Source organism: Miscanthus floridulus, chromosome 18, assembly GCF_019320115.1.
Source record: "Miscanthus floridulus cultivar M001 chromosome 18, ASM1932011v1, whole genome shotgun sequence".
Classification (NCBI taxonomy): Eukaryota; Viridiplantae; Streptophyta; class Magnoliopsida; order Poales; family Poaceae; genus Miscanthus; species Miscanthus floridulus.
This window is the reverse complement of record NC_089597.1, coordinates 67,094,413-67,119,155: the sequence shown is the minus strand read 5'-3', so window position 1 is coordinate 67,119,155 and position 24,743 is coordinate 67,094,413. Positions and strand designations below refer to the sequence as shown.

The 24,743-nt window shown below is 45.9% G+C and overlaps 1 protein-coding gene and 1 non-coding gene across 2 annotated transcripts; one reads left to right on the top strand and one right to left on the bottom strand.

Annotated features, from left to right (window-relative positions):
• Window positions 1-1,737: 1,737 nt before the first annotated feature.
• On the bottom strand, window positions 1,738-1,844 carry LOC136524920 (small nucleolar RNA R71). The gene has a single exon (XR_010776267.1). It is a non-coding gene; the product is annotated as a small nucleolar RNA R71 (small nucleolar RNA).
• Window positions 1,845-14,537: 12,693 nt separating this feature from the next.
• LOC136520322 (formate dehydrogenase 1, mitochondrial) lies at window positions 14,538-19,634 on the top strand. The gene is made up of 6 exons (XM_066513789.1): window positions 14,538-14,725; window positions 15,160-15,331; window positions 16,778-17,318; window positions 17,407-17,531; window positions 17,818-17,930; window positions 19,230-19,634. The coding sequence occupies exons 1-6, from the start codon at window positions 14,660-14,662 to the stop codon at window positions 19,341-19,343; spliced, it is 1,131 nt and encodes a 376-aa protein (XP_066369886.1). The 5' UTR covers window positions 14,538-14,659; the 3' UTR covers window positions 19,344-19,634.
• Window positions 19,635-24,743: the final 5,109 nt, after the last annotated feature.

The following is a 24,743-nucleotide window of genomic DNA, read 5'->3' as shown; positions in this document are numbered from 1 at the left end:
TCCTCTTTTGTATCTTTCATTATTCATATGTTTGCTACAATTGATTCGACATTGTTCTTAACATTATTCATGTTCCTAGTTATTATGTTCATCGTCTACTTTGATTATATGCTTACTATAGCTAGACTATCATTATATTCAAGCATAAGTTCGTATAGCGCTCGCTCCAATGTACATGGGGTGAGTGGTCGACATTGTATAAGCGTGGTGCTTATACATTGTTTACCTATGGATGCACCCTATATTCTAGGCCATGTGGTAGATCACGGATGTGACACTCCCGTTGAGTCCTTTGTAGTCCACTCCTCGAATATAGGACAAATAGGATCTATTTACGAAGGAAGACAAGCTCTATTCTTAATCTTCCTTAGTAATATCCCTTATGTGTTTATATGAAGTTGATCTTAGCCATGACTACTAAGTGTAATTGCACTAATCAACGTATGCTTTGACTTGTAATAAAGAATGACTTAGGAATTATTCCTCTAATTTCTACTTAGCAATGCTAATGCCATAGAAATGAGTACTCTGAGTGATCATTTATCATTATCATTACTTATCATATTTATCTCTTGACTTACCCCTGTTGTGAGTAGAAGTTTGGTTATGGTTTACTTTATCATACGTATAAGTTATTAATACATTCCAACTGTTGTCCTTCCCTGTGGTAAAAATATAAATAACAATACCTAGAATACTCCCGGATAAAGTGAAGAGATTGTATATTATCTGTGCGCTTGCAAATCTCTTCATATATATATATATATATATATATATATATATGAAGAGATTTGCAAGCGCACAGATAATATACAATGTATATATATATATATATGAAGAGATTTGCAAGCGCACAAATAATATACAATTGTAGCACTTTATATATATATATTCTTTCTAGTCACATAAAATACTAAAGTACATCTTAGTGTCATTCTAGAAGTGGCACTAGATAGTACCAACAAGCATTTCTGGCATCATTGCTAGGGATGACAACTTAGCAAAAGTGATCTTAAGAAATGTCAACAACATTAGGTGGCTACTTAAACAAGTGATAAGTTAATAAATACCAACAAGCATTTCTGGCGCTGTTATCGGGGAAGGTAGCTAGGCAAAAAGGAATATTGATAAACTTTTACTTATTGATGTGATCGAGAAAACCATTCACCACTGCTCTAGTAGGCATACCCTTGTTTTGTCTATTTTTATATCTTATGCAAGGTAATGTATGACCAGTTTTGACCTTCCGACAAACTACATTGAATATCCAGAAGCATTAATCAGGAGGACTAGAGCTAAACTCAAGAAAGTTCTAGCTTTAGAATTGGAAGACAACCAGACAAGGCAGAGCTTAACACCAGTTTTTTAAGCTATGGCCAACAAGACTCCATGAATTCTCTGCTCCAACTACGGCCAACATCTATACTAGACTAGTGATCAACATTGGAGACAATCCTTTTGAGCTCAAGCTAGCTCTCATCAACATCGTACAAGCTAGCCAGTTTTGTGGAAAGGCACATGCAGATGCCAGTGCTCAGCTCCAATACTTCTTGAAGATTTGCAGCACTTTCACTATCAAAGGAGTTACTAGAGATGCCATATTACTTCGCCTCTTCCCATTCTCACTTTTGGGGAAGGCGAAGCAATGGTTCTACACCAACAAAGATAGAAATACTACCTAGGAGAATTGTTCCACTGCCTTCCTAGCAAAGTTCTTTCCCACAGGCAAGACCAATTACTCTGCGTGGGAGAATCTCAAGTTTTCAGCAGCAACATGATGAATCTGTCCCAAAGGCATGGGAACGCTTCCAAGACTACATATCAGAATGTCCTCACCATGGGATGGAGGATTGGCTATTCATATAGACTTTCTACCACAGGTTAACTAACAGCACCCGTGAGAATATGGATGCCGCTGCTGGAGGTGCATTTTTATCACTCACAATCGCACAAGCAACAGCTCTTGTGGAGAAGATGGTCTCCAACCAAGGTTGGAATGAAAAATGTCTTTAGACCTGCAAGAGAGGTGGAGGTATGCATCAAGTCAAGGAGGTAGACATGCTATCTGCTAAGTTGGATTTGCTAATGAAAAAGCTTGAAGACCGAGCCAATGAGAAGCAAGAAGTCATGCACATTCATGATTCCTGCATGACGTGTGAAGAATGTGGCAACACTGGGCATTCAGGGGACAACTGTCCTAAAACCCATGAGGATGTGAACTTCATCAACAACAACAATTATTGTCCTCAATAGAATCAATGATGGAATCAGCAACAAAGGCCAAAGTACCAAGGTAACTATCAAGGTAATAATTTCAATAATCAACCACCCTTGAGAGAATTAATTTCTGGCCAAGCTAAAATTATGGAGGGCTTATCTAGAAAATAGCTTCAGATGATAAAATCTTAGAAAATATAAATAATAGAATAGATAGCTTCTCCTCGGCCATTAAATATCAGCATAGCTTTAATAAAATGATAGAATCACAAATAGCTCAGCTAGCGGCTATTGTTCCTTCGACCCACAAAGGTAAGATTCCGGGGCAACCGGAAGATCTCGAAACCGCAAATCTTATCGATATTCACAATGTAGGATACTACTACATAGAGCCATCGACAAGAGCTTGGAAGGATGAGTCTTTGCCTATCAAGAAAGGAGATCTTGGAAGACCTATCATCCCCATAGCTATTGGACCTCACATTTTCCAAGAAGTTGTTTGTGACTTCGGAGCAAGCATTAACATTATGCCAAAGGTAATTTATGATAAAATTAATGGAGATACTTTGTTGTACACAAACATGCGTTTGCAGCTTGCAGATTAGTCACTCTGCTGCCCAAGGAAATTCTTGAATACATCTGTGTACACGTGGGAAAGTCCTATGTACCTATAGACTTCGTGGTGGTAGAAACAGGTGGAGATATAATGGCACCCATTATTTTGGGCCGACCATTGCTGAGCACCGTAAAAGCCATCATCTACATGGACAGTGCCAAGATCTGTTTCACAATCAAGGATAGAAAGGAGAAGTTTACCTTCAAAAATCGTATACATCACTCTCCTAGTCATCCACAAATGGCGTACCTGCCCGAAGAAACAACAGTAAGCAAGAAGAGAAACAACCCAAGAAGGAAGAACAAGGCTAGGTAGTCACAAGAAGAATCAGTCAAGATGATGAACACACTCCGATCAAAGTACGACCATCTTCTCGCTTCACCATTCCTTACTAAGAAGGAAGACCCTAGCGTACCAATAATCGAGTGTACCATTGGACAAAGAATCTTCCATAGCACCTTCTGCGACATTGGATCGGGTGTCAACGTAATGTCTAAGGTAACATATGACTACTTATTCTGTGATGAACCTTTGTTCCCTACATATATACAATTGCAGATGGCAGACCAATCAATCCGATTTCTAGAGGGAATAGCAAAAGACATCATGGTAAGAATACAAGATCACTATGACCTCGCTGATTTCATGGTTCTAGATATGGGAGAAGAAGAAAAAGACATACCTATCATCCTTGGAAGACCATTTCTCAACACGACCAACGCGATCATCTACGTCGGATCTGGACAAGTCCACTTCCAATTCACTGGACAAAAGGTTTGTTGTTATTTCAATAGTTATACAACTTATGAGCATTCAAAGAAAATCCGAACCAAGAGGAGATGCCAAGCATCTCAACACTGGAAGAATCAGCTCCCCAAGAATGAAGAGGAAGTAGAAGCCATGAAGCATGAATAGACTACACCCAAATCAAGTCCACAGACCAAGCAGGTGTCGAAGGAAAAGGTGGCATCATTAGAGTCACCGTCACAAGAGGTACAACCATCAAGGTCTCCATATCCAGGACCAGCAGATGCACCCAAACAATGAACAAGACTGGAGAAGAGTCCTGTCCAAAGGAATTAAAATCCGAACCCTCGCCGGGAGGTAAATCAGTAGTTATCCATATTTACTTTTTTGCATTGCATGAATTATTCTTACTTTAGCATATTTTATTTTTCTGCATTTGCTTTGCACTTAAAAAAATAAAATTTTATTGTTGCATTAAAAATCCTAAGAGCATCTCCAAGAGTGCCCCATATCCCTTCCCCATCCATGTTTTTTGGAGAAAAAAAAGAGAAAAACTCATCTCCAAGAGTACCCCATATCCCTTCCTCATCTTTTAGCACTTCGCAAGCCAGCCTCCTCCATGCGTAAAAATGCACGCATCCAAGTAGCGCGGATCCGGATTTCACCGTGCCATCGCGGTCTCCCTCGTTGGCATGATATTTTTTTGCCGCGACTCTCCACGCCGACGCACGCTGTCGAGGGAAGAAGTGTCACCACAGATCAGGGACATGGTATACTGCTCGATCGTTGCCGATGTGTGCTGATTTGCCGATTGTGGGGCTTGTTGCTGGCGTATGGTGATTGGCCGATCATTGGGCTTCCTGCCGCCGCGGCCACCGCCGTGCTTGGTAGGGCCGCTGCCGCCGTACTTGGCATGGCCACCGCAGTCGGGATTGGCCTGGCAGCCGGCGGCGGTGAAATTGGCCTGGCTATGGCCGGCTGCTGGATCTCTATCGCCAGGATTTGCATGTACATATCACGTACGTGGCCGGCTGTTGCATCTCGGCCGCCGGGATTTGCATGTACATATTGCGTATATGGTCCTGTGCTGCATGCTACTATGCTGCTGGGCATCTCCTTGCCGGCTGGTACTAGTACTGATGCTTGCTAGCTGATGTTGCTGCTTCCTGGTGGCCGCCTGCTCAACGAGGCCACTAGCCTGGCTTGCGACGGCAGACGATCGGGGGTCGGGACGGGAAAAAACGCAAAGGAAAAACGGTGTGGGACTAAGATTTTAATTTTTTTAAGTCAAATATGGGGTGAAATGGCCTTCTTTTTTCTCCCAATACCCTTTTGAGAGTTGAAAAACATAGAGTTTTTGGGAGAAAAATATGGGGCACTCTTGAAGATGCTCTAAGCCCCATGTGAATAATTCTACGGTGTGTAAAAACCCACAAGAATATTCACCATGGTGGCATAAAAATAAAAAAGTACCATGCATACATTTAGTTATATTCCATTTTAATAAGAAAATCCAAAAAAATATATGAGATAGACATCATGTTAGAATTCTACCACTTCAAAAATATTTCTAATCCCAAGAACAACTAATCTCCGAACGGTAGACTGCTAACCCTTTTATCCTAATTCGTTCTACGAGTTTTTTGTGTTCTTATTGGTATTTCGTAGGATGATCACGAGCTAAGTTCACCCGGTCGACTTCATCTCATTCCACTAGGAATACATCCTCCCGAGCCGGCTCCAACAGGATAAAGCCACTGAGGAACCTAACTTCCTGATGGATAAGAAGGACATCCACGGGTGAAGCCAGTTCTAAGAGGTACAAGTTTGAACAATTACACCAACAACTAGCTTGGGGGAAGGGCATCCCCGTGTATCTATATAAGTATTTCTTTCCCTTTTGTTTTACTATTTCTAAGTTTGCAATACAAAAGCTAAAAAAGTGCATAACTAAAAACAAAATAAAAATTTGTCTTTGTCTTAGATATATATTAGTAATGTGTGATCTTCAAAATGAAAACAAAATAAAAAAATGTAAGTCTAGTTTTCTGTTTTTAAGAGCTAAATAAATAAAAAGGACTCTGAAGATAATCTCTTGAATGGAAATGATGAATAGTTGTTCTATTGTAATTCCTTTCAAGTACCTAATTTTTCAGCCTTGAATTCTCCTGAGTTTTGGATAAGACTCTGCTGATATGAGAATTTACTCTGAACTTGAAACTTGTGGGTAGCATATGCTTGATCTAAGTCTAGGTACTTGACGGATATGATATGAGAAGGTCTGAGCTGTTGTATATCTTGTTCCATGTGATACTAAAGTTCTGGAGATTTATCTTTTGAAAAATGCAAAAATATTTCATGATGAGTTCATGTATGACAAAGCTTGAATTCCTACCAAAGCCATACATATTATTTAGACTAGGAAAACTTTCACTCTTATATGCTACTTGTTTTGCATTAAGTTTTGTCAAGCTTTGTTGACCCTTACGAGAGGTTTGTCATGCTCTTAAAATCAAGATCACGTACACACCACCCATATATGCACTACTCCTACACTAGGGGTAGGCGCAAAAACATATCATTCCATCTAGATCCATCCCAAAAATATTTTACTCCTACACTGGGAGTAAACACCAAAAATATGTTTAATAGGATATCCACCAAATAATGCTCCAAGTTCTTGTTGCTATCTCTCAAAAGTTTTGTTGCAGAAAAAAAGCTTGGGCTATGCAAAAGTTATTCATAAAAAAGAAAAAAAAGAGTTGAAAAAAATAGGACAAGTGTCCGAGATATCTAAAACAATGGGTACTCAGATACCCACCTGAAAAAAGGAGAGATGAATAAGATAGCCCATGTTTTCTTACAAAAATATTTCCAAGTTTCAAAAGAGAGATATGTTTTCATGGAGCATAGTAGAATTAGGTTAGCTACCATATATATCCATACACATGCACTATCTTGATTTGATTGTATGACTCAACTCTCTTTGGATCCAAGTTTTGACTTTACAATGTATGTATTGCAAGTATGATCTTTCATGCTATTTGCACTCCTATGAACTCCACATAAGCCCTAGTTGTAGAAAGAAAAGGCATAATATCACTATTGCCTTGGTGAGGATCCACAAATACCTCATATATCAAGAGACTTGAGAGTGTCATACAATCGAAGCTCTGAGTTTTATTTTGAAAACCTATAAAAACTCTGGAATAATGGTTGAGCAAAGAACTTGAGACATAGTACTTGACTTGATCGTTCTGTCTTTCAATTGCTCAAGACCCAAGTGAAAGCTAAGAAGCCCCATGGTTGAAGGTAATATGAGTAAGTTTGAAAGTCAGAATAGTTCGTTCTAATCCGGAGGAGAATTCTTGTTTGAACGCATGTGTACTTTTAAATAGTGAAAATATTGAAGAAATTACTAATCCATTGCTGAGTTTAGCATTGCTCAGGGACTGAGCAAAGGTTAAACTTGGGGGACTTTGTTGACAGTAGTTAACAACTATTATAAACCATCAATATAACTTGTATAAGGGCATGAAAGTAATCACCAACATACGTTTAGGGGTCTAAACTACTAAATTCCATAAGTTTTGATGAATTTGTGTTTTCAATAGGATTTATTCATAAATTTGTTAAGGTGGACCCAAATGTTAGAATTAATCACACTTATCCATGATGAAAATAGCTTCAAAAGGTTCTAGGGGACACCAGAGGACTCCACACCGAAGAAGGCCATGAGAGGCAACCACCTGCATGTCGGCCGGCCCCCTATCCCACCTGTCAGTCCCCTCCTTCAAATGTTGGCTCTCCACCGCCTTAGAGTTTGCTATCTACACTGTTCTTTCAAGTCGGTTTGATCCGAGGGCTCAGAATTGACACTCCACCCTATATATACCAGCCCCTACCCCCTCTCTTAGGCATAAGTCATTCAGTCAAGAAGGAAGAAACTCTAATCTTCCTTAGAGCTCCACCATATTTTAGGGCATAGCTAGCTATACTAGATCTAGATGCAGGCAAGCTTCGCTTGGATTTCTGATCTTGTCAAGAAGCGTGGCTTGGTATAGCCCCATGTATCCTCTTTTGTATCTTTCATTATTCATATGTTTGCTACAATTGATTCGACATTGTTCTTAATATTATTCATGTTCCTAGTTATTATGTTCATCGTCTACTTTGATTATATGCTTAGTATAGCTAGATTATCATTATATTCAAGCATAAGTTCATATAGCGCTCGCTCCAATGCACATGGGGTGAGTGGTCGACATTGTGTAAGCATAGTGCTTATACGGTTGTTTACCTATGGATGCACCCTATATTCTGGGCCATGTGGTAGATCGCGGATGTGATACTCTCGTTGAGTCCTTTGTAGTCCACTCCCCGAATATAGGATAAATATGATCTATTTATGAAGGAAGACAAGCTCTATTCTTAATCTTCCTTAGTAATATCCCTTATGTGTAGATATGAAGTTGATCTTAGCCATTTCTACTAAGTGTAATTGCACTAATCAACAGTATGCTTTGACTTGTAATAAAGAATGACTTAGGAATTATTCCTCTAATTTCTACTTAGCAATGCTAATGCCATAGAAATGAGTACTCTGAGTGATCATTTATCATTATCATTACTTATCATATTTATCTCTTGACTTACTCCTGTTGTGAGTAGAAGTTTGGTTATGGTTTACTTCTCTATCATACGTATAAGTTATTAATACATTCCAACTGCCCGTCCTTCCCTGTGGTAAAAATATAAATAACGATACCTGGAATACTCCCGGGTCTGGTGCTACAATGGTATATTATCTGTGCGCTTGCAGATCTCTTCTTTCTAGTCACATAAAATACTAAAGTACTTCTTAGTGTCATTCTAAAAGTGGCACTAGATAGTACCAACAAGCATTTCTGGCATCATAGCTAGGGATGATAACTTAGCAAAAGTGATATTAAGAAATGTCAACAACATTAGGTGGCTACTTAAACAAGTGACAAGTTAATAAATACCAACAGCTTACTAGCCTTCTGCTTGTGGATTCTGTCGATGGCCTCCTCGTCGGAGGCATGGCTTGTGACGAGGTCGAGCAGTTCCCACATCGTTCATGGTTTGCAGCATCCGAGCTCGTGATCAGGGCTTCGTGGTTGTGCCAGAGATGAACGCTCCAATCGCTGTCCACGTCTACAATGTCGGGAAGCTCATTGCACTGCTCGGAAAAGCGGTGGATGTACTCGCGTAGAGTTTCCCCTGCCTTTTTTTGTAGGCTTTGAGATCCTAGAAATTTCTAGGGCACACAATGTGCCTTGGAAGTTCCCAATGAAGACGCGCTTGAAGTCGGCCCATGAGTGGTTGTTGTCCCCAGGGAGGTGCTCGAGCCATGCTCGGGCGCTTTCCGTGAGGTAGAGTGGAAATTACTAGATGATGAAGAGGTCATCATTCGCCCCGCCTGCTCGACAACGTGAGGCAGAAGTCTTCCAGTCACAGGCGGGGTTAGTGTCCCTAGAGTATTTGGTGACGTTCGGCGATGCGTGGAACCACGCTAGGAACAACGTCTGTCGGATCTTCTTTATGAATGCCTACAGGCCGTAAGCATCCAGGCTCGGACTGTGCTGTGCATCTCGGATCCTAGGGTGGTGACCATGGTTGTCCGGGTCGTTGTCGCCATAGTATAGCTGGTCCCTGTTTGCTAGGTCCGGCTCAGGGCGTCTGGCGCCTTGGACCGGGGTGGTGTTGTGGTTCCCGACAAAGCGGCTGCGTGCTGGGGAAGGTTTCCGCCCGTGCGCCGCTCTTTTGTCTTTGGACCGGATCATGGTTGGTGCACAGGGTCCCTTGGGGGCACCGCGCGCAAAGGAGACATGTATGATACTGGTCGGGGTGCCGCCTCTCTATAGAGCTTTTGGCCTATTGTACCGTCGCAGCTTCCAACAAGTCTCAAATTTCCTTGTGAATGTGTTTTCCCTCATCGGTCGGGGGCTCGGGAGCTGTTTGCATGATCATGGCAGCCGCGGTGACATTTTGGCTGGCTCAGGGGAAGACAGGTGTCTCCCTCTTGCCTTGCTAAATTTGATCACATACGCGGTGTGCCCGCGCCTGCGTGCCCTTAGCATTGAGGTGCGGTGGACTAGGGCATCTAGAGTCGTTGTGTTCATTGGCCTGCTCAGCTTCATAAGCTCTGGCTCACTCCAGATGCTCTTGCTCGTACTCTGCCTGCTCCCCAGGGGTACGTGGAATCGGATGGGCATCATCCTCTCCTCCCCCGCTGCTACTGCCCCATTGTCTGAGAGGTGCAACATGTTACACTCCCACAATGGATGGTAGCTCCCCTCAGAATAGGACTCGAAGTCCGTTTCACTAAGGGTTGACGGTAGGAGGTCATAGATAGACTCTGGGTCCTATTCCATCATCCCCACAAACCTAGTGAGATTGAGCGTCATCGAACGACGATTGCGCCTAGTGAGCTCTTGCTTGGAGAGCGTGGTAGCATCCCTCATACCTAAGGGTAATGTGGTGCAAGGGTTCTAGAATTCAGCCTCTAGTGGCATGGGCCTGCTCCCTGAGAGTTGAGCGAAGGCATTGGCCAGCACATACAAAACACGTCGGCTTTGTTTCGGCTCAGGGTTCACCCCATGGTAGGTGTCGATCCTGCATGCTAGTGCATCAGAGTCAATGATCGCGAGACCGATGCAAGCTGGTCAGTGATCAAGTGTCGAGATGTGTGGTGGGGCCACATTCCCTTCGCAGAGGCGTAGCTGACCTAGGTGCTCAGGCTATGAAGTCTAAATCTCCGAAGCGTAGAGATTGGCCAAGGAGAAGATCCGGGAACGGGTGCTGGCCCATCGACGTTGGCAAACTCGAGGCTTTTCAAAGTGGATGCGACCACCGAGGGCTATGCCTAAGAGCGAGTCCGACATAGGTGCCAAGAGCGATTGTCCCCTATCTGGCGCACCAACTGTTGGTGTTTCATCAACCGACTAGTGAATTTGTATGAATATCACGCTGCTCCAGGAAGACGATGGTAGCATCCAAAGACACAAGGAATTATACTGGTTTAGGCTGAAGCCCTATGTCCAGTCTTAGAGAAAGATCGAGTGCGTGTTCCTTGGTTGAATGCTCTGAAGTTCTTTACAATGGGGTATGCAAGAAGGGTGAATGAGGTAAGAGAGTGTTGAAGAAGATGGATATGCTCCTTGGAGGGGTGCCCTGGCCGCCCTTATATAGTGTCCGGGGCAGGCCAAAAACAAAGAGATAGGTTCTCCCGACCGAATGGTCATGAGCCTGAGAGAGGGAAACTAGCTAACTTGGCCAGCAAGGAAGGCTGTCTTGTCTTGGTGTAGCGCACGTCCGGGTGCATGTCCGGGTGTGGTTGTCGTCATGGTCTTATGCCCACGTCGCGGCATGGGGTGGCATGGTGCTACAGTACCGGTCTTAACGATACTGTTAGCACATTGGTGGCTCGTCAGTCGTTCTATGCGACGTGGTCTCACTGTGGCCTTCATCATCGTCTTCCGATCTCTCGGGGGTGTCGCACAGGAGTTGGTAGCCGTCCCTGGGTCACCGATTGTCTTGTTGGTCATGGAGCTGGTGGCCACAATCCCGAGCTCCGGGGTCGTGGCCTTCGTTGGCTTAGCTAACCTTGGAAGTCAAGGCCATAGTTACGAGCCCCATCCCATGTTGGGTGGGGCCGTATGCCCATCTCATCGGGCCATTTTTGGAAAGTGGTTCACCATACCTGTCGTCACCTCCTGTCGGTGTTGTCTCGTCTACGTGGCATGGCGTAGGGAGGGCGTTCGTCCGGACCGAGGGAATAGTTGTCCCCTCAATCCTAGGCGGAATGAGTGGGGCGTGCCTACCCTGGTCAGAGCAGGTGTTCTTGGTGGAGCTCGACCCTTCTCCATCCCTCCTAGGGGTTGAGACGGAGGAGAGGTCGTGCAGAGCTAGGCAGTGTGCGGTGAAAGGAGAGGAAAGAGGTCATGGCTGACTCCCTGTCTCAGCACCTGGCCCAGGCCTACATGGCTTAGTTGGGCCATGGTCGCTTGGGCTTGTACTAGGTGGTTTATCGTGGGCCGCCCGAGCGACTGACTAATCAGTATCTTGAGATACCCGGGGTATCATAACCCTAACAAACCTAATCCATAAAATAGATTGTAATTCCTCCCAAATGAAAGGATTCAAACGGTCCTTATAGCTTTTCAATAAAAAGGTTATCAAATGTTAGCTCTTAGGTAGGCAAAGGCAGTTATGCCATCCTAAGAGCTCTTTGCGCTGTCTACAGTGGCACAAAAATGCTATTGGTGTATAAGCATAGAAGCAAGCGCGGTGTTGTGCTCGTCCTAAGAGAATGGTCATACACCATCCAATCAAGCGCTGGTGTTGTCCTCATCCTAAGAGTCAACGGTCCATCCCATCCATCCAACATTTCAGAAAATTAGAATACAAAACAAAAAGGGAAAAGAATAGAAATACTCTCTCGCCATCTTCAAAAAAGAGAAATATTGTTGAATAATCTCAAGTTTGACCAAATATATAGAACAGCAACAACAACAACAACAACAACAACAACACCACAACAACAACAACAATATTTATAATGCACAATAAGTATTACTAGGCTAATTATGAAATATATTTTCATTATAAACCTATGTGAAAATATAAATGTTGATAGTATTTTTTATAACTCGGTTGCACTTTCAACGGGCTAGGTAGAGTACATATCCATGGGAAGTTGTTGTGCGCAACTGATATGAATGAGAGCAATTTTGTTGAACTTTGATCTCAAATTTGAAAAAGTTCCTATTCTATTTAACAATGAGAGCGCAGTGATGTTGCCGCCAATCCTATTCAATACTCAACAATCAAACACATTGATATTCGCTATCACTTCATATAGATCTATAGGGACCCACCACCGGAAGGATATCTAGATGGCTAGAGGGAAGTGAATAGCCAAGTTAGTAGTAACAAATACAATCCTAATAGCCACTACTTGCCTAGCCTATTCACTTCAATGCAAGCCCTCCTACACAATTCTAGTAGTAAGTTTAACTACTATAACTAAACCAGACAAGCTACTAGAGGCAACAACTACAACTAGTGAGCTACATTAATTAAGCAATTAAACTATTCTACTCCCTAAAGAGCTACAACTACACAAGCACAAATGTGGAATGTAAATACAAGTGTAGTAGAGAGCAAATCAATGAGGGCAAGTGACACAACATTTATTCTAAAGCAAACCCTTCACCAATTCGTCTTCTGTCGTGTCTAAGGAAGCTAAGCATATGTGAAAGTGTATTTGCCCATGTTATGGGTTTTCGTGTATTAATGACATCCAATTTAGAAACTAATGCATTTATTGAATTATATTGCAGCTATTGGTCCCTTGAAAGATTTAAAGAATGATTTCTATGAAGTGACACCCCTCAATTTGATGATTGAAAAGTTTTCGGACTCCAAGTGGTTTAAATTCGCTTTATATTTTGCAATTGAGTTTAGGAAATATTGTACTATAAAGAGAGATACAAAGCATATTGGTATAAGGAAGCTAGAGTGCTCAGGTACCTAATTAAAATCTATTGAGACACTTGAACAGATCACAGGCACATTGCGTGAGTTCTGAAAGTTTGTCACGTCGGACGTTTTGATGGGCGTCAGAAGTTTCGATGTGTTCTTACACAGACCGGCATAGGCGCTGTCAGAGGTAACTCACTTACTCCTACTTATAGACATCGAAAGTTCCGATGTGCATAAAGGTCCGATGTAGCACACGTGCAACCTGTCTAAATAAGTGTCAGAAGCCTACCTAAGCGCGTGTTTAGTTAGGTGAAAGTTGAAAATTTAGCTACTATAGCACTTTCGTTTTTATTTGGCAAATAGTGTTCAATCATGGACTAATTAGGCTCAAAACGTTCGTCTCGCAATTTCCAACCAAACTATGCAATTAGTTTTTTTTTTCTACATTTAATGCTCCATGCATGTGTCGCAAGATTCGATGTGATGGCTACTGTAGCACTTTTTTAGAATTTGGTGTGGGAACTAAACACGCGCTAAGTAAGTGTGTAGGAAGTTGCTGGCTTCCGACCCGAAGTTCTGATCAGCGTCGGGAGTCTGATGTTACCTTCACACAGCCTGGTGACCCTATTCGTACTTTTTCCGTACAAAATCCTAGGTGTCAAAAGTTCGGATGTTGCCCATAATGGCTAGAATGTGCTAGAGCTATAAATACCACTCACTCAGTACAAGGGAAGCGAGTTAAATAGCGTGCAATAAATTGAAGATTAGAAACATAACATAGTGACGTATAAAATTAATTTTTATCTCTCATCCTATAAATTTAAGATAAGATAGGCTTATATGTGAACATGAAAAAGTTATGAAAATATTAAATTTTAAACTAAATAGTCTAATCTATTAAGTAGATTCTAATTCTTCTAAAATAAAATAATCTAAACAGTTTTCTTAATGTTTGATAGTTTTTTTCCCTCCCCCGTCGTAATGCACGGGCATGAAAAAAAAAATTGCGTGTTTTTCGTCAGCTAATGTGGTCTCGTTGTTCACATCAGGTCATCAACCTCTTCCATGACGGGGACGGCATGCTTCGTGCGCTGCCATTGCCAGCTACCGATCGCAGCGCCCATTCACGCTGCTTCTGTCCGTTTCCTTCTTCCCGTGCGGCCGTGACCGTGATGATGATCATCTGGAAAGCCATCAGCTGAGTTACGTGCACCAGCACAGACAAGTGGATCTAGCAAAAACAGGACCCAGCTGTCATTGACCCAGAGCAGGACTCTGGCTGTCCGCACGTTGGCTGCCGGGACCACCGCCGCGATGTGCAGTCATCTCGGCCCCCCCTCCCCCCCGCACACGTGGAACGCGGCGGCGTGGCCCGCGTTTAACCGTGAAGATTGGTAGGGCCCACCCGTCGGGGTCCCGGTGGGGAGCCTTTTATCCGCCGTGCCGTTCTCCTCCCCCACAGTCGACTGGACACTGTTGTAGTCCTGTTCCTCTTCCGCCTCACTCTCACTCCTGCGCTTCCTCGCCGTGCGGTTCCTTCTCCCTGATCCTTCTTTGGCTTCGCGGTTCATGGCGATGTGGAGGGCCGCCGCTAGGCAGCTGGTCGACCGGGCGCTCGGCTCAAGGGCCGCACACGTAAGCCAATCCTCCCTACCCTACCTTTCTCGTCGTCTTCGTTTTGATCGGATATGGTTACCCTGTTTCTGTTTTTGCTGCAAATTTCTCGCGTGCTCGTTGATTCACCGTGGCTATTGCGTCGAGTTTATCAAAACGCGCAACTTTCCGCTCGCGCTTCTCAGCTGCGGGTGCGGGTCGGGCGAATTTTCACTCCTTTCAGTGTTGTCTGTGCTTCTTTTCAGGATTCTCTGTTCATCTCATGTACTATCAGTTTTTTCTTTCCCTTCCTTGTGTATGTTTTTTTTCCTCTTGGGTGAAATTTAATAGAGTTTAGTTCACATCAGATGTATTGCTTGTGCCGTGAATTTCAGATGATGGAGCGGTCCGATCTATCTATGACACGAACTTTGAAGATGTATTCTCATTGATTGAATTCTTCCTTTGTTCTACAGACGTCTGCAGGCAGCAAGAAGATCGTCGGGGTGTTCTACAAGGGCTGGGAGTATGCCGACAAGAACCCCAACTTCGTCGGCTGCGTCGAGGGAGCACTCGGCATCCGCGGCTGGCTCGAGTCGCAGGGCCATCAGTACATTGTCACCGATGACAAGGAGGGCCCCAACTGTGGTCAGTATAGCCCAGCCAACCCCTCTCCCGCCCCAACCACCACCCCAAAACCGAGGATTGGAGTACTTCTCATTTATCTCAGGGCAGCTCCGACAAAGACTTATGAGTTAGCTTTAAGCATTTTATTTTATATTTCAATAGAAGAGAGAGAGAGAGAGAGAGAATATCTCTTGATCAAGAGCTACTCAAACATAGAAGCTAACAAGCCTACCATCATGATTTTAGAACACCGAAATACTCTCTCCGTCCCAAAAAGAATGACATTATACGTTATAAATTTAGTAAAAGTCACCTCATAAGTTTGACTAACAGGGCGTTCGGCTGGTGCCATGCATAGTAAATTTTGGATGGTTCTGGATGATTCAATAGTATTTTGTGTGAGAGAATAAGCTGAAACAAGCGAAAACAAGCTGGTACTAGACCAGCCGAACGCGTTGTAAGTTTATAGAGAGAAGTATTATTTGTGACATCATATAAAAGTACTACGAAACTATATTATTGAAACACTTTTTCTATAAATTTACTCAAACTTACAACAGTTTATTTTGATTAAACCTGTAAGATCTTTTTTTTTGGGGTACGGGGGGAGTATTTCTGAACTCAAATAGAACATTGCTGGTAATTCAGTGGATGAGGTAACAGCATCCGCAGTCCATACTGGGTAGCTTGGCAGTATACATAACGTTGCAGACGTCAACTGCTTCTGTTTCTGTAATTAGAATGGAGATTTTTTTTTCTGATTCATGGAAAGGGAGAAATGGTCTTCTTAATTTGGTAGGGCCATTCTGTGACCAAGTGTCTGGTTTAGCCCAACTGTTCGGAAACTGCAGTGTCATTGACTGTCATGTTGTCTTATTGTTGTATCACTTAAGATGCTTATGCATGCCAATTGTTGTGTACCTATTATGCTTACGAAGATGAAACATGTTGATATACAACTTAGTATTTACTCCCTCCATCCCAAAAAAATGCAATTCTAACTACAGTGCTAAGTCAAACCATCTTCAGTTTGACTATTTTTTTTTATAAAAAAAACTAGTACTGATGGTATGAAACAAGTATCACTAGATCTATCATGGAATATATTTTTATAATATATTCATTTGAAATCATAACTGTTAATATTATTTTCTATAAACTTGTTCAAATTTAAAATAGTTTTACTTAGAACAGATCTAAAATTCAATTGTTTTTGGGACTGAGGCAGTTCTGAGTCTCTGATTCTTTATGAGGGACACGGGCCAGTGGTCTGGTGGTGTTGGCAGGTTATTTGTAGTTCTGACTCTTGTAACGAGGGGAACAGACCAGTCGGTAGGTTGTGTAACCTGGGCTTGAGACCAACTGGCCCATCACCTTTTCTAGCCCATGGCAGAACTCCAATACAATTTTCATGAGACTCGGGTTCTGTACTTGTTTTGACTAAATGATTTCTGTAATTGTTTCCAGAACTGGAGAAACACATTGAAGACATGCATGTCCTGATTACCACACCATTCCACCCAGCTTATGTCACTGCAGAGAGGATAAAGAAGGCAAAGAATCTTGAGCTTCTTCTCACGGCTGGAATTGGCTCCGATCATATTGATCTTCCAGCAGCCGCTGCTGCGGGCTTAACTGTGGCTGAGGTCACTGGAAGTAACACCGTCTCTGTGGCAGAAGATGAGCTCTTGCGCATTCTGATTCTGCTCAGGAACTTCTTGCCTGGGTACCAACAGGTAGTTCAAGGCGAATGGAACGTAGCAGGCATTGCCCACAGAGCTTATGATCTTGAAGGAAAAACTGTTGGGACTGTTGGGGCTGGTCGTATTGGCAGGCTCCTGCTTCAGCGTCTTAAGCCCTTTAACTGCAACCTGCTTTACCATGACAGACTTCAGATTGACCCAGAGCTTGAGAAAGAAATTGGGGCCAAATTTGAGGAGGACCTGGATGCTATGCTTCCAAAGTGTGATGTGATTGTGATCAACACACCTCTTACGGAGAAAACAAGGTTTGTAACTTTGTATTCGTCATGACTTGTCATTTCCAAAATATTTTAAAATACATATTTTCTGAGTTTTGTTTGCTCTTTTGTTCAGAGGCATGTTTAACAAAGAGAGGATCGCAAAGATGAAGAAAGGTGTAATTGTTGTGAATAATGCTCGAGGGGCAATCATGAATACTCAAGCAGTCGCAGATGCATGTTCTAGCGGACACATTGCTGGTACTTACTGCATTAATATGTTTTCTTTGTCTCTTTACACAACAGTATTGCTACACAAGTTAGCCTTATTCTACTGAAGGGGTCCATGAAGTAATATTAGTTTCCTTAAGCTTGGCATGCTTTGTATTTTGTGGCTTCAGTATCAAAACTTCAAATGAGCCGTTTCGCTTTCCTGAAAAGACACCCTGACTACATTTTATCTGGAGAATAGGGAAATAATGCAATCTATATTCCTACATTGACCAGTACTTTCTGTAACATGGAGCATCTCATTCCCATTTCTCAGGATACGGTGGCGATGTGTGGTTCCCCCAGCCAGCACCGAAGGATCACCCCTGGCGCTACATGCCTAACCATGCCATGACCCCTCACATCTCTGGGACTACAATTGATGCGCAGGTCAGGTTCTGAGTTTTCTTAGCTGACTTTGAATTCTATCTAATTCTAATACCTCATAGGAAACTAGGTCTCTGCTTCCTGCATTAGCTTAGTTAGGAGCACCGTTGCAATGTGTCATCAAGCTCTAACATGACCATGCCCTACCATAAACTATGACTAATTTATATATTGTTTTGTAACACCCCAGAGTCCAAACGGCTCAGATCCACTCTGCACGCTGAGTGAACCACACCTACCACTCTGTATGCTGAGTGAACCACACCTACCACCATCCCACTTACGCTTTCGTCCTCGCTTCGCGTAAAAGGATTAACCCGGGGATGGTGCGATGGAGTCCAAACGGCTCAGATCCATTCTGCACGCTGAGTGAACCACACCTACCACTATCCCCGGTGCGATGGAGTCCAAACGGCTCAGATCCACTCTGCACGCTGAATGAACCACACCTACCACCATCCCACTTACGTTTTCGTCCTCGCTTCGCGTAAAAGGATTGACCCGGGAACAGTGCGATGGACGTCTTATATGTTGGTCTATCCCACCTACGTCCAGTGTCGGCAGAAATGCCATGCTGTGAAAGGATTAACCCGGGGATGGTGTGATGGACGCCTTATATGTTGGTCTATCCGACCTACGTCCAATGCCATGCCGTGCACCCCGCACGGCCTACACGTGCAATGAGCCCCATGTCCGCTCCCATTGCCGCGAAGGTCGGCTCCACTCTGCATGCTGAGTGAACCACACCTACCACCATCCCACTTACGCTGTCATCCTCGCTTCGCGTAAAAAGATTAATCCGGGGATGGTGGGATGGACTCTAGAAGCCTTATTTGTTTGGTCTATCCCACCTTTAACAACTAAGGTGAGACTAAACTCTCTACAATATCTCATTAACATGCACATGGGCCGCGCCAAATTCCAAACTGGGCCGATGTTACATGTTCAATTAGCCACTCAGACATGGTTGCTCTTGCGTTTCTGTGACATATCAAAAAACAATGGACATGGCAGCAAAAGTTTGGTCGTCATGATTGTACCAGTGCTGAATTTCTTGTTAGAATGGCAATCACCTTAAGGTTTTACTGGATTTAAATTGTACTGAGAACTCGAATAATTAGGTAATAGTGTGTCTGTGTACCTTGAGTCCTTGAGGACATGTACAGTGCAGTGTGCACATGTACCATGGAGCCAGACTGCATGCACACTCATATGTTTTCTGTCAGTGCATTTTGCACGATATTTGCTATTCATTCTCATACTTGCTGCTGACTATTGCGGGCAAACAAACAATTCATGCAGCTGCGTTATGCGGAGGGTGTGAGGGACATGCTGGATAGATATTTCAAGGGCGAGGACTTCCCGGTGCACAACTACATCGTCAAGGAAGGCCAGCTTGCCAGTCAGTACCAGTGACCGTGCGAGATGTTGCTGTGCTATATGGCTTTTCTGGGAGAAGCTGCGAGGAAGAAACTACTGCTGTTGCGTTACTGTATGGGTAGCTCTGAGAAACCTGTCAGCGGCCACCTGTAATAAAAGAATGCCTTGCTTATCTCACCGTGGATATGAATCTGTCTCTTTTTTTTCCTTCTCTGTCAACGAACTGCATGCGCAGTCTTTTCTCGGCTGTGACATGATAGTGTTTGGTTCAACCTGTGGTAACGCAAATGGTAACGAACTGCATGCGCTATGTCATCTGCTGCTATTCCCTTGGTTTTAACAGATTTTTGTTCCGAAAAGCATATTTCAAGCCAGCTGGGTAGGACATGAATTAACTCGTTTATTTCTATGTGCATAGGAACTGTCATTAGTTCATATAAACTAGAGATAATTTCAGCTAAATAAAATAAATAAGACAGGTACACGATAGTTTCAGTGTACTGAGTTAGAGCATCTTCAAAAACTAAGACTTGCCTGGGTGTCTTTGATCCATTAGCACTAAAAAATATCTAGTAGCTAATAAATAATAGCTGTTAATTTACCTGCTAATAGGTGGTTGCATAGTGAGTTGAAGATCTATATAAACTATTAGTACTTATTAGCAACTCTAAATCAGCCAATGAAACTAATAGTTAGCAGCCCCTAGCTAATAATTAGCAGGTATGTTGAATCCACCGGTACTAATTTTAGCTGCTAATTTTAGTGCTAATGGATCCAAATAGAAAAGTGGTCAAAAAAAGTGGGGAGCTAATTTGTAATGTTTAGTTGTTATAAAAGGAATAAAAAAAGATTCATAACACGATTTTGCTCATATAAGGAAAATGGGCCCAATGATCCATTTAGTTTGAATTTTGGTGTTTGATGATCAACATGACCAATTGGACCAATATTATATTGTTTGCTAGCATATTTGGTACAGTTCAACAAGATGCAAATGCGGACTTGGACCAGAAGTGGAGCAATAAACCATATGATCATCACCTCAAATAAAATCGTAGGAGCTTTGTTGAAGACCTACAATTGAAGAATTAAGTCCAAGACGCAAAAATAGAAGCCCACATGGCGAAGACACAAATGAAATTGAAGCCGACACAAAGAGATGAATGAATTAGTCTTGTCTCATGATTTTGGATTTGGTCAAATTAATATGATGTCAGTTCAAAGATATAAAGCTCTTCATTAGCTTTCCAAAAAGTTCAAGATCATCACAATTGGAGTTTAGAGCTAAAAGTTATGCCAAAAATACGAAAGTATGTGGGCTAAAAATGGGACCTCGAATTTTCTGAAGAGGTGCTCAGAATTTCCAATACCCAACGGTTGGCTGATCAACGGTCAAATTTCAAATGGCTAGTTCGCGGGCAGTCCTCGAAATTTCTGAGAAGGGCTAAAATTTTCCGAACCTGTGCAGAATGTTGCCCAACGGCTAGTTTGGGGGTGGGGTGGCTATATAACCCTCCCAACCGGCCATGGAGAGTGTGGAGGAGTTGGGAAACTATACCAAGGTGTTGTTACATCATTTTAGAGCTCTCCACTTGCATAGTGCTTAGTGATACACATGGTGATTAGTGTAGGTGCTTTGCGAAGTGTTTAGGCTAGTTAGACCACCGCTAAATGTGCTTGCTCTAGGTTTAGGCCTAGTATTAGCGAGGTTAGCATACCTCTTGCTATTAGGTGCTTTTGCGCACCATGTTTGTACACCGGACGTATTTGTAGTCTTAAAAGATCGCATTAACCATTTGTGGTGTGGCCACCACCATGTACCAGAGGGAACGAGGCCCGCGACAGTTTGGCCAGAAGCTCTATAGTAAAGACGACAGAGAGCGGTCCAGGAGAGGTCATCCCAGAGACCCACTTGCACGTGAGTTACCCGACCAGGAGCTTGGCCCTTGCGAGAAGCTTGTCGGATACCGTGAGAAGGGGTACCCTAAGCAAAATCCAAAAAACGACTGCTTAGACTTCGTAAAGATCGAAACCAGCTAAACGCTGTTGGCCTCGGCCGATTCTCCGACTCGCCCGAGGCTCCAAGGGCCTCGGCCGATTCTCCGACTCGCCCGAGGCCCATCGCCGCAGGCCTCGGCCGATTCTCCGATTCGCCCGAGGCCCCCTCGCTACCGACCCCGAGCGATTCCCCGCCAAAGGCCACGGCCGGGCCACCGACCCTCCGTCTCGCGCAAGGCAGGCTCGGCAGCACTCCGCCGCCTCTTCCTTCTCCCGTCCCTCTGACAAAACGTCGTGTCACATCAGCTCAGCCGACTGTTGCCCCTGACGACAACCGCACGCCCGGCACAGTACAGCAGAATGGCCGATGGGACAGGAGGCAGGACTGGGCAGGGGTTACCCGCCACTGTACTAACCACCGTGACGCCCATGCCTCACTATGCTGCCAACTCCTGCACCGAGGACAATGCAGCGTGGGGAGCCACATCTGGGCTACTGTAGCCTCGGAATCAGTACCCAAGGCCAATAACTCCCCCCAAGAACCTCGACAGTTTGCTTCACGGGCTCGGCAGCCTGAGGGTCCATGACCACCGAGCCCCCCGCGATGGCTCGGCCTCGGCATAGCCGCTGCCCCCTACGGCGTCATTACACGGCAACCCGCACGTCGCCCGCCATGTCCTGCATCAAGCCGTACTGGAGCCCCACGACGCACAAGACCGAGTACGACCAGCATGTCACTTCCGCACGTCCTATCGAGGCGCTCAACCACTCCGACAAATCACACGGCGGCGCAGTGCAGCGACGTGGCAGACCAGACGTCCGTCACGTCAGCACCCTGCCATCCACGACGGGACTGTGCAAGGGTTACCGGCTACTGTGCTGCCTAAACTCCTGCACCAAGGACGGACACGACGTGGGGAGTCAGAACCGGGTTCCTGTGACCTCGGGGCCAGCGAACCGACCGCTCCGCCCCGCTCGAGACCCCCGATGAGCCTCGGATTCCGCCTCGCCCGAGACTCCCGGTAGGGCCTCGGGCGAACTGGCCATGCTCCGCCTCGCCCGAGGCTGGGCTCGTCCCGCAATCTCGTCACCTCCACCTCAAAAGTCACTCTGGCAGGCTATCGCATCCAATTAATGCACCCAGCTGCCCGCACTACGAAAGTCACGATCGGCAGCATGCCGCGACAGGACAACGGTCAAATCGCCTTTTTACCATCCCTTACTGACGATACAGGGCACCGTATCCTGTAGACGCGTGTTCGGCACTGTTCCGCCCAAATCAACTATCGGCGATGGCCGCCCAGACCTCACATTGCCACCCGCTAAAGGCCTCGGCACAGCAGGCCTCGGCACAGTGGGTCTCGGCCTCAGCGCGACAGGTCTCGACACAGCCTACTACAGCAGCCACCAGGCCTCGGCATTTCACCAAGTCAACAAAAGTACAAGAGCGCAGCATGTCGTCAGCCTTGAAGACCATACCGACTAGACATCGACTGGAACTCCCACGACGCCATACTGCTTCAGGGAGCGGAATACGTCAGCAAATAGTAGCCTTCTCATGTACCTCTCGCTTCCTCCTTGTAACTATAAAAGGAGGTAGCCAGGGCCATTTCTGGGGGGCAGGGAGGACAAAACACACCGATAGAATCACGCACTTCCACGCTGCTTGGGAGCAACGTCCCAAGCAGTTCGCACCACCCTCGCCGAGACCTGGGGCTAGCTCCCTCTCTCACTCAGCTTGTAACCCCCTACCACGAGCACTCCGGTGCAAGGAATACAAGATCAATCTCTCAGACTGGACGTAGGGCCTCGACTGCCCGAACCAGTATAAACCTTGTGTCTCTTTGCATCACCATCCGGGATTAGGGACACGCAGTACAAATTCACTCGTTGGTTGAGGGACCCCCGGTTCCAAAACACCGACAGTTGGCGCGCCAGGTAGGGGGCTCTGCGTGTCAGCTTCGTCATCCTAGCAAGTTCCGGATGGCAGACCACATACGACCATTGCGCCTCGGCACCATAGTTTGGTTCGGGAGCCTAGAGTTCATGTCTCTAGGGCATGAGTACGACATGGTGCTCCTCGCTCCTCGAACCCCACCGTCCGACGACGAAGTCGCGCCCCGGCAGCCCAGGCGTAGGCGGCGTCCGGGCGGCCGCTCTCGCCACGCTCGCCGGGCACGGCGCGAGCAAGGCCACCCCGACGCTACGCGAGCCCGGGGCAGCACGACACTCCCCGCCGATATCCTGCGACCAGCTGTTGGTACGGGGTCCCTGACTGGGGACCTGTCTGACCTGAGCCTGGACAAAGGAAAATCGCCGGGGGCTTACGACGATGCCCAGTCATCTAACCCCGCTCCGCCACTCCCTGAAGAACCGACCCCAGCGGGGCGGAATCTGGAGACGGCCCCGTTCCCATACCCCTTTGGGTTGAGAAATGCCGCCACCTCCTACGCCTACGCTTACGCCGCCGCTCACGAGCACCCCTCGGAACGCCGCCAGCGCTTCGCTCTCGACCTGAGCACCCACTCCGACCCCTCGGACGAGGACGAGGCGTGGCCCGGGGTGGATTTCTCCGAACTCCACAACCCTGGGGCTTTACGTCAATTCTTGGCCGCAAGCGACTACTGCCTCGGCTATTCCGACTCCGACGACGAAGGGACTTACGATCCATCCCGTGAGTGCTTCCACGTCGGGCTCGGGATGCCAACGGTGGGCGAAGAGGAAGAAGGGACAGGCACTCGTTCACCGCCCCGGGCGGGGACGGGTGGTGCCACGCCTCCGCGTCTCGTAGCCCCGACAGCACGGAACGAGAATCTCGTCCACGGGGGGCATCGTCGCCCAGACCTGGAGCAGCTCCGCGAGCTTCAGGCCAAGGTCGAACAGGACCGACTCCTTCTGCAACAGCTCCGGGACACTCTCGAGCAGGAGCAGCGAGGGCGCGGTGAGGGCGGAGGAGCCCGAGGGCGGGCCCGCGACGTTCATCACCGCATCAACGACAACGAGGGCGGAGAGCCACCCCCAATCTTTAACCGCGCTAGCCAGAATGTCGCAGCTGCTGCGATGCTGATCCGAGCGATGCCCGAGCCCTCCACCACCGAAGGGCGACGGGTCCGCGGAGAGCTCCGCGACCTCCTCGAGACCGCAGCAGTGCAGCAGGCCGAAAGTTCCGCCTCCCGCCGGCGCGGAGGCACTTCGGAGCAACCCACGGCACGACCTCGCCAAGGTCAGGATGCCTCGGTCCGTCCCGAGCCCGCTCGCGCGCCGACGGTCAACAGGGCCCCCTCGGTGCGCGACCGACCTGGACACCAACGCGAGGTACAAGGCGACCACGAGGTAGTTGGCAGGCGACGGCGCCACGACGACGGAGCCGCCCGAGGCTACCACCCGCACCGAGGCGGTCGCTACGACAGTGGTGAGGACCGCAGCCCCTCCCCTGAG

Excerpts from the sequence above, each read along its gene's own strand:
- LOC136520322 (XM_066513789.1), top strand. The coding sequence starts at position 14,660 with ATGGCGATGTGGAGGGCCGCCGCTAGGCAGCTGGTCGACCGGGCGCTC. Across the intron at positions 15,332-16,777 it reads CAAGGAGGGCCCCAACTGTG|AACTGGAGAAACACATTGAA; the intron begins GTCAGTATAGCC and ends AATTGTTTCCAG. Across the intron at positions 17,931-19,229 it reads GGACTACAATTGATGCGCAG|CTGCGTTATGCGGAGGGTGT; the intron begins GTCAGGTTCTGA and ends CAATTCATGCAG.